Below are 8,817 nucleotides of genomic sequence, written 5' to 3'. Positions count from 1 at the left end.
ACAGCCAGGCAGGAGCTGGCCTGGACTCTCCCCTCCTCTGCCCCCCGCTGGTCCTGCCCCCAGCACCCGCAGGGGCCGTTCCTGGCTGTTGGGTGCCGTGGGTGCCGGTGCCTGCCCAGGGTGGAGTTATGCTAATGCTGCTCCCCATCCCTCCCCATCCCTCAGCGCAGCTGGTGCTGCTCACCATCCTCTCCCGGCCACGGGTGCCGCCGGCTCTGCCATGGCCACCTGCCCCGAGCTGCAGCCTGGGCAAGAGGTACGGGGACAGTGTCCCTCCCTGGTGGGACAAGAGAGGGGGCAGATGGGGATGGGGGACCTGGAGCACCCTGGTGCTGTGGGAAGGTGGCGCAGTTGATGCTCCATTCCTGGGACAACTGCTGCTGGGGGATGCACTTGGTGCAGAACCCCCTGAGGATGCGGTGCAACCCCCCCGTGCCACAGCATCGGTGAGGCCATCGGTGTGTCTGGGGACAGGGGACAGGGGGTACCCCCGAAGGGCTGGAGCCCCATGGGATGGAGCAGCAGTGGGGCCGAGAGCACTTGGTGGTGGCAGCATTATGTCCCAGGCCTGTGTGATCCCCGGCTGGGCTGTGTGCTGGTGGGGGCTGGTGCTGAGCCCCCCCAGGCCAAGGTCGGTGAGCAAGAGGATGGTCACACAGACACACCAAGCGCTGTCAGCCTGCTGAGGGAGAGGGGAGCGTGGGGGCCCTTGCAGCCCCTGCCCTGGGGCACCTGCTGCCCCCTCAGCCTGGGACTGTGGCCCCCGGTGCTGGGGGCCGTGGGGGGGGGCAGGGGGCAGGCATGTAAGCGCGCAGCCCCGGCAGCGCCGTGACCTTGTTTCCAGCTAATTCGGTGCATCTCGCCTTGCCGCCGGCATGGCTGTCCCCCCTGCCGATGGAGCGGGGACACAGGACGGGGGAGGACACGTGTCCCCATGGAGGGCCCTGATCTGGGGGTTGCACTGACCCTCAGGTTGGAGGGTGAAGGATCAGGGGCTTCCCCGGGCCTGGTGTGCCCCCTATTTGGGAGTGTCCCTGCCTGTGGGGCTGGTGCAGGACGGCTCGGTGCCATGGGAGTCGATGCCGGACATGCCCTTGGAACGTGTCCCCTCCCGCCAGCGCTAGTAAACAGGATGTGGAGCCGTCCCTGTCATTTGTCCCAGCCCCGCCACCCCCTGGGGGCACCAGTGCAGGGGCCACCGCACCCGGCTCCCCCCGCCCCTGCGCGGCTGTTGCCTGCACCAGCTCCGGGACAGGCAGAGCCAGGGCAAGGAGGTGTCGGGGTCCCCGTGCACGTGAGGACATGGCCATGGGGTGGCCGTGTGGTTCGTAGCCCCCTTGCACGACAGGTTGTGCTGCCCCTTTGCACGTGGGGCTGGTGAGGGTCGTGGGTCGATCTGTCCCCTGGGACCGCAGGGACAGGAGCCCCTTGTGTCCTTGTCAGCCCCTGGGAGTGGGCAGATGGCTCAGGGGACAGACAGACCCCTGCCCACCATCTGCCCCCCCGGGTTTGGCCCCCCTGCCAGCTCCGCCACCGCTGCTGCTCATCTATCTTGGTGTCCTCTCCCCATCCTCTCGGCAGGCCATGGGGTGTGTGGGGGTCCTGCCTCCCCTAGAAGACCCCAAGGAGCGGCAGGGTGCCCAGGGGGAAGGTCCCTGTCCTTGTCCCCCAGAGTGCCAGGAGCCGGCTGCCATCCCCGCGCCACAAGCTGTAAGCACCCGCGGTGCATGGGACCACGGCTGTCCCCACTGCCACCCCCATATAGCTGTCCCCATGGCTGTCCCCCGGGTGGTGGCTGGTTCCCTGGGGTGGCTATGTGTCCCCTCTCCTCCCATCCCAGCCATCCTTGGGGTGCATGTGTCTGTCTGCTGCAGCTCGGGGGGCTTGTGATGCTGAGTTGGGTGATGCCACCTCAGGCTGGCACTGTCACCATTAGTGTCACCTCCTCCCTTGGTTCCTAGATAAAGCGTTTCCTGAAGGAGGACTCGGAGGAGGCTGAGCTGACCCAGCTCCTGCGGGATTGCCCACCGACTGACAGCCCCAGGAAGGTGGAGACCCCGGAGAGCCGGCGGGAGCCCGGCCACCCCCTCTCTGGTGTGAGCAGGGTCCCCCCTGACGAAGCCACCGACGAGAGGGACACCAGGATCTTCTCCCGCTCTCGGCCCTTGGATTTCCAGCAGCACATCACCGCCCCCCCGCCCCCCAGCCCCAACCGCCCGCGGAGCCCCTGGGGGCAGCTGGACCCCTATGACTCCTCCGAGGTGAAAACGCATCTGCAGGGAGGGGAGAACATGGGCCAAGGGGCTGCAGGAGTGACTGTAGACGATGCTCCCCCTATCTGAACCCAAGGGGTTGGGGTGGACATAGCTGCATCCTGCGGTGCTCCAGCCGTGGGGAATCTCCTGAGGTGCAAGGGAGAAGGGAGTGGCCTCTCAGGATGGGAGAGGGGTGGGATGATGACATCCTCTGTCCCATGTCCCCTCCGTCTGCAGGATGACAAGGAGTATGTGGGCTTTGCCACACTGCCCAACCAGGTCCATCGCAAGTCGGTGAAGAAGGGCTTTGACTTCACCCTCATGGTGGCAGGTACGGGGGGTCCTGACCCTGCTCCAGATCCCAAAAGCCATGGCAGGGGAGTCTCAACTTTGCCAGGGCATGGCCAGAGTCTCGTGTCCCCTGTTAACCACTGTTCCCCCTCCCCCTTGTCCCTCTGTCCCAGGGGAATCTGGGCTGGGCAAGTCCACCCTGGTCAACAGCCTCTTCCTGACGGACATGTACAGGGACCGCAAGCTGCTCAATGCCGAAGGTGAGGGGGGACAGTCCCAGCAATGGGGGGGACAGTCATAGGAATGGGGTGTCCTGGGGGGCTGCAGAGCCCCACGCTACTCCCGAGAGTCTGCAGTCCCTCTCCCTCCCAGCTGGGCTCCTCTGGGTCTCTGAAGCCACGTGTGACATGCTGGCAGCTGCCTGATGGCACTGGGGGCTGCTCCAAGGCCACGGGGGACCTCGCTGCTGCCCAGCACAGGGACCTCCCGCCGGGGCTTTGTCCCTGCAGGGAAAACAAGTCCTGGCTTGTGGGGATCAGCTGGAGCTGGGACAAATCCGGGAGGCTGGGGACAGTCAGGGTCTGGGGCATGGTGCCGGTTCAGCTGCAGGTGGTTTTTGAATTAAAATTGCCCAAACTTGCCCAAATCCTCAGGGGTTCAAGGCAGTTGTTTGATTTGTTTTGAGGCAATTGTTTGATTTGTTTCCGTTGCTCAGAGCAAAAGCCAAAATGCTTGCGGCCACACGCACACGGTACCATGGGAGCATCCTTGGGGACACAGGGATGCAGGGACATGGAGGTGCCTGGGGCCATGTGCAGCCCCAGAGCTGTGGGGTCACACGTGGGGGTACAGGGAGCCAAAAATGCTCCTGCAGACCCCTGTGCTGCCAGAGCTGGGCTGTCATGGGGAGTGGTGGTACAGCCACCGAGAGATGGGTGGATGTGGGGGTCATGGAATGGACCATGGTGCTGGACCCCAGCGCATGTTGGGGCTGATCCTGCAAAGCCACTCCAGTCCCCAGGGGAGAGGGTGACACTCGAGAGCTGCAGCGTCTCCCCGTGACACCCTCATTGTCTCTCACCTGGGGTGTCCCCCCCACCATTGACATGTCTTCCACCACCACAGAGCGCATCACACAGACGGTGGAGATCACCAAGCATGTGGTGGACATTGAGGAGAAGGGTGTCAAGCTGCGCCTGACCATTGTGGACACGCCGGGCTTTGGTGACGCTGTCAACAATACCGAGTGGTATGTCCCATGGGGGTGGGGGTGCCCCCGGGGCTGGGCAGCACCTCCATGGGTGGGATTCCCGTGGGTCCTTGGGCTGCGATGCTGAGCCATGGGAGCTGTTAAGCTGGGGCTCCAGGCAAAGCCCAGGGGTCCCACAGGGGACTGCGATGGTCACCTCCCTGTCTCCGCAGCTGGAAGCCAGTTGCTGACTACATCGACCAGCAGTTCGAGCAGTATTTCCGTGATGAAAGCGGCCTCAACCGCAAGAACATCCAGGACAACCGTGTCCACTGCTGCATCTACTTCATCTCCCCCTTTGGTCACGGGTACGGGCAGCCCCTGCCTGCGCTGCTGGGAGGGGGTGCTGGGGAAGGGGCTCAGCAAGATGGTGCTCACCGGGCTCCACCCACAGCCTCCGTCCCCTGGACGTGGAGTTCATGAGAGCCCTGCACCAGCGGGTGAACATCGTGCCGGTGCTGGCCAAGGCTGACACCCTGACCCCCACCGAGGTGGAGCGCATGAAGAACAAGGTAAGGAGGCGAGTTGTCTCAGGCTGGAGCCATCCCAGCAGGTCCCTGGGAATGGGGGTACCCTGGGGGCTGGGGTCCCCATTTGGCTGGATCCTCTCTCCATCCCCTGCTTGGGCTTTGCCACAGAGAATCCTCCATGCTTGCAGCACTGTAGAGGACAGTGTTGCCCACGTGGCCACCAAGGACACATCTCTCTGGTGTTCAGCTAGGGGCTGGAAGGACCTGAAGAGGTGTCCATGACATCTAAATTTTGGGGGACAGGCTTTTGTGGGTCCTTGGGGGGCACTGGTGCCTTTCTGAGGGCCAGAGCCGTGCCCTCAGTGGGGCTGTCTGCCTCCAGATCAGGGAGGAGATCGACCAGTACGGCATCCGCATCTACCAGTTCCCCGAGTGCGACTCAGATGAGGATGAGGAGTTCAAGCTGCAAGACCAGGCGCTGAAGGTGGGTCTGGCCCCTCTAGTCCCATCCTTGGAGGAGCAGAGCCCCGTGGCCAAGAGGACATGTCCTCCTAGGGTAGCTTTAGGATTCTTTGGGGCCCCACAAGGTCTCCAGCAGCCCCAGCATGGTGGGGTTGGCACATGTTGCATTGCCCAGATGTGTCACCAAGACCCAGCAGGTGCCACCCGCAGCTTGTGGGGCTGGGGTGGAGAAACCCATGCTGCTGTCCCACCTGGGAGTCTCCATGGCTGGGGCTCAGGGAGATCTTGGCAAATGGGGATGGATACAGCCCAGGAGATGTATGTGGAGGGACATGGGCCACGTCAGCCCGGATCGAGCTCTGCCAGCCCCTGCTGTCCTCCCGCAGGAGAGCATCCCCTTCGCCGTCATTGGCAGCAACACAATCGTGGAGGCCAAAGGCCGGCGCGTCCGTGGGCGCCTCTACCCCTGGGGCATCGTGGAAGGTAATGCTGGGCTGTGTCCATGGGGTCCTTTTGGGGACATCATAGAATCATTTTGGTTGGAAGAGACCCTCAAGATCATCAAGTCCAACCATTAACCCAACACTGACACTAAACCGTGTCCCTAAGAACTTTATCTATGTGTCCCCCAAACCCCTCCAGGGATGGTGACTCCACCACTGCCCTGGGCAGCCTGTTCCAATGCCCAACATGGCCTGTGGTGGCACGGGGGGACAGAGGGGGATGGTTGTGGCCCCCTGACCCCAGGTTCTCCCTGCAGTGGAGAACCCGTCGCACTGTGACTTCGTGAAGCTGCGGACGATGCTGGTGAGGACCCATATGCAGGACCTGAAGGACGTGACGCGGGAAACCCACTACGAGAACTACCGCACGCAGTGCATCCAGAGCATGACCCGCATGGTGGTGAAGGAAAGGAACCGCAAGTATGGGGCCTGGAGTGGGGTGCCAGCTTGCGGGGGGGTCTGGAGGGACTTCTCCTCTCTTTGGGATGACCTCGGCCCATTGCAAGTGGTGATCTTGGGGGACTGGGGTTGTGTGTGGGTCCATGCTGGGCATCGTGGTGGGCTGGATGTGGAAGAACTGGTGATGTGGGGGATGCCCCAAGGTGGTGGGGGGTTCTTCCCGTGCCATTGGGCTGGGACTGGTTGTGGAGGGGGATGCTCCAGCAACAAGGGAGACCCTGCATCCCCTCAGAGTTGGATTTGGGGGATGCTCCAGCAGTGATGGGGACCCTGCACCTCCCTGGGGGCAGCTCAGGCAAGGATGCTCCAGCAGCATGGAGGACCTGGGTGAAAGTGTCTTGGGGGATGCTCCAGCAGCAAGAAAGACCCTGTACTGTGCAGGACAGGTGGGGTGGGATGCTCCAGTGGTGAGGGGGACCATGCAGGCTTTGGGGCTGGAGCAGGACCCAGAAAACAGCTGGCCCCAGAGCCGTGCTGTAGGTGCTAGGCAGATTCATGGCACTTGCATCCCCGTGAGCCACCTCAAGATACTGGGGGGAATCCCCCCATAGCAGGGTCACTGTGGGGCTGTGCAGCCCCGGTCGGGGCGCTGGAGCAAGTGGGGGCTTTGTGGGTCCAGGGGGGGCTGAAGCAGCAGTGCTGGTGGTGGGGATGGCTTTAGGTGCCTCTAAGCTGGTCTCTCCATACGTGCTGCCGGAGAAGGCGGCACCCCTCCACGCTGAGGCTGTGCTGCAGTGACTGCTCCGCCGACTGAGCCAGGATCAGGCCGGGGTCACCTTGGGCCCCTCCGCCCTCCTCCCCCTCCCACTGCCCTTCTGGCCCCTACATAAAGTACTTGTTGGTACCCAATGCTGTCTCGGTCCTTCTGTGCCCGTGCAGGGGCCAGGCAGCTGCTTCCGGGGAGAACTGGCCCTGTGACCACCCATACAAGTCACCCTTGGGTGCCAGCACCAGCACCCTGGCTCGCCCAGGCAAAGGGGGATGGAGGGATGTGTCCCGGGGTGGTGGCACCCAGAGTTTCCCAGCCCAAGGGTCGGGCTGCAGGATGGACACCCCCATTGTCCTGCCCTCCCAGGGGGATGTGGTTTTGGGGCGCAGGAGGCAGCGGAAGGCGGGTTTTCCCAGGCTGGTGAAGCCCCTTGCCCCGTGCCCAGTGCCTGAAGCCTTGTCTTGCTGCCAGGGACGGACAAGCTTCCCCTGGGTCCCTCTGGGTGAGGAGCCGTGACAAGGGGCAGTGAGTTCCAAAGCGGCTCAAAATGTGGCCAAAACCCTTAACACGCTGCCAGGCCCCCGGCACGACCGGGACCCCCCAGGGCCCAGCCCGCACGTGCAACACCCGCCGTGTCCTTCACCCTTGGCACATGGAGGGGATGCACTGGCGGTGGCACACGGTGTCACACGTGACGCTTGCCAGTCGTGACAGCGGTGTCCCAGCCACGTGACAGCGTGTGGGATCCACAGGGACCCAGCTGGGAGAGCTGGTCCCTCCCCATTGCCGGTGGCATGGGACAAGCCATCGATTTTGCTCGCTGTGGTTCTGCGCGGTGGGGTGTCCCCGGGGCACGCCTGCAGCTCCCTCCAGCAGGGATGGGCTTGAGCAGGAGCTGATGCTTGGGGGAAAAATAGGCACGGAGCATCCCCAGGGCTGGCCGGGCAGTGGGGTGCTTAGGGACCCCATCCTGCCACAGAGCTGGGCATGTGGCAGAGGAAGGAGGTGCTGAGTTTATGATGTTTGAAAGCAGCAGAGGAAATACTGGGTGAAGAGAGCCCAAGCCCAGATTGAAGCACCCGGGTGGGCTCTGTGCCCGGGGGTCCCTGGCACCCCTGCTGTGGTGGTGCCTCCCTGGGTCTCCCCAGACTGGTTTGCAGCAGATCAGGGATGCTGAGGTCTGGGGGGGAACCTGGAGGTGTCCTTGTTCCCTCCCACCAGGAAAAGGGCCAGCCCAGGGGGGTGCAGGGTCTGTGCAGGTGGGCAGTAGGTATCTGCAAGGTTTGGGGTGTCCAGGGCTGCAGCACCCTTGGGGAATGTCCCCCCGGGTGTCACAGGGGCTGTCAGGGCTCTGGCAGCATCCTCACCTCCTCTCTCTGCCCGCAGCAAGCTGACGCGAGAGAGCGGGACCGATTTCCCCATCCCTGTCATCTCCCCGGTGCCAGACGCGGAGACAGAGAAACTCATCCGGGAGAAGGACGAGGAGGTGAGTGTGGAGGTGGGCTGAGCATCCCGAGCACCCCCAAGCACCCCCTTCCCCATGTCCCAAGCCCCAGTGATGGCCCAGCTGCAAGGGACCACCCTTCCCGCAGCATCCCAGCAGCTGCCAGCCATGGTGGGGGGTGCTGGAGGGGTGTCAGAGGTTCCCTCCCCAACCCACAGGACTCGGGGATCCCAATTTGCTTGGGATGCTCAACCCAACTATTGTTTGCAAGGGGGCTGGGGGGTGCCAGCCCCCACCATGCTCCCTGCTCTGCTCCCCTCCAGCTGCGGCGGATGCAGGAGATGCTGCAGAAGATCCAGAAGCAGATGAAGGACTCACACTAGCCCCCTCCTCCTCCTCCTCCTCCTCCTCCTTGCCACCCCCCCAGATCAGAAATGTTTACATCACGCTCCATCCTGCCCCGGTACCAACACCGCACCCGCCACCTTACGCTGCTGCGGTATCGCCTTAGCCAACTGGCCAGCGCCCAGCCCGTGGGGACAGCGAGGGGACAGGCCACCCAGCCCGGGGGTCCCTTGTCTCGGCCAGATGCTGCCCCAGCCACTCCCCACGGGCTGGGGACAGTCCTGTCCCCCAAGCTTTGGCTTTCTCTGTGCACCCTGCCGCTCAGGGCAGGGCCACTGGCCAGCCTGCTCCCCAGTCGTGTCCCTTGTCCCCGTGTCACCTCGGGCTGCCTGCTTACCACTCTTACACTCAGCTTGGCCCTGGCTTAAGTGGGGGAGCGATCCCAGCCTCTCCATCTGCCCTGCTGTTGGGGACAGAGTTGCTCCCCCCCAGGCCTTGGCTGACACAGGGGGACAGTCCCTTGAGAAAGTCCCTTGAAGCCCGAATCAGAGGTTGGCTCCCCAGCCTGGCCCCCCGGAATGCTGGACCTGCAAAGCAATAACAACCATCACGTGCCCGCAGCGCTGCCCG

General features: G+C 63.7%; 1 protein-coding gene across 1 annotated transcript; it reads left to right on the top strand.

Moving 5' to 3' along the window:
• Positions 1-220: 220 nt before the first annotated feature.
• Positions 221-8,266, top strand: SEPTIN4 (septin 4; the record flags this gene model as incomplete). Its single annotated transcript, XM_080357232.1, has 12 exons — positions 221-256; positions 1,962-2,261; positions 2,493-2,586; positions 2,720-2,806; positions 3,672-3,795; positions 3,969-4,103; positions 4,190-4,307; positions 4,648-4,749; positions 5,114-5,210; positions 5,488-5,650; positions 7,785-7,884; positions 8,166-8,266. The coding sequence occupies 12 exons, from the start codon at positions 221-223 to the stop codon at positions 8,223-8,225; spliced, it is 1,416 nt and encodes a 471-aa protein (XP_080213358.1). The 3' UTR covers positions 8,226-8,266.
• Between the last annotated feature and the right edge of the window lie 551 nt (positions 8,267-8,817).

Source organism: Nesoenas mayeri (genome assembly GCF_963082525.1).
Source record: "Nesoenas mayeri genome assembly, chromosome: 20".
Classification (NCBI taxonomy): domain Eukaryota; kingdom Metazoa; phylum Chordata; class Aves; order Columbiformes; family Columbidae; genus Nesoenas; species Nesoenas mayeri.
This window is presented reverse-complemented; position numbering and strand designations above follow the sequence as displayed.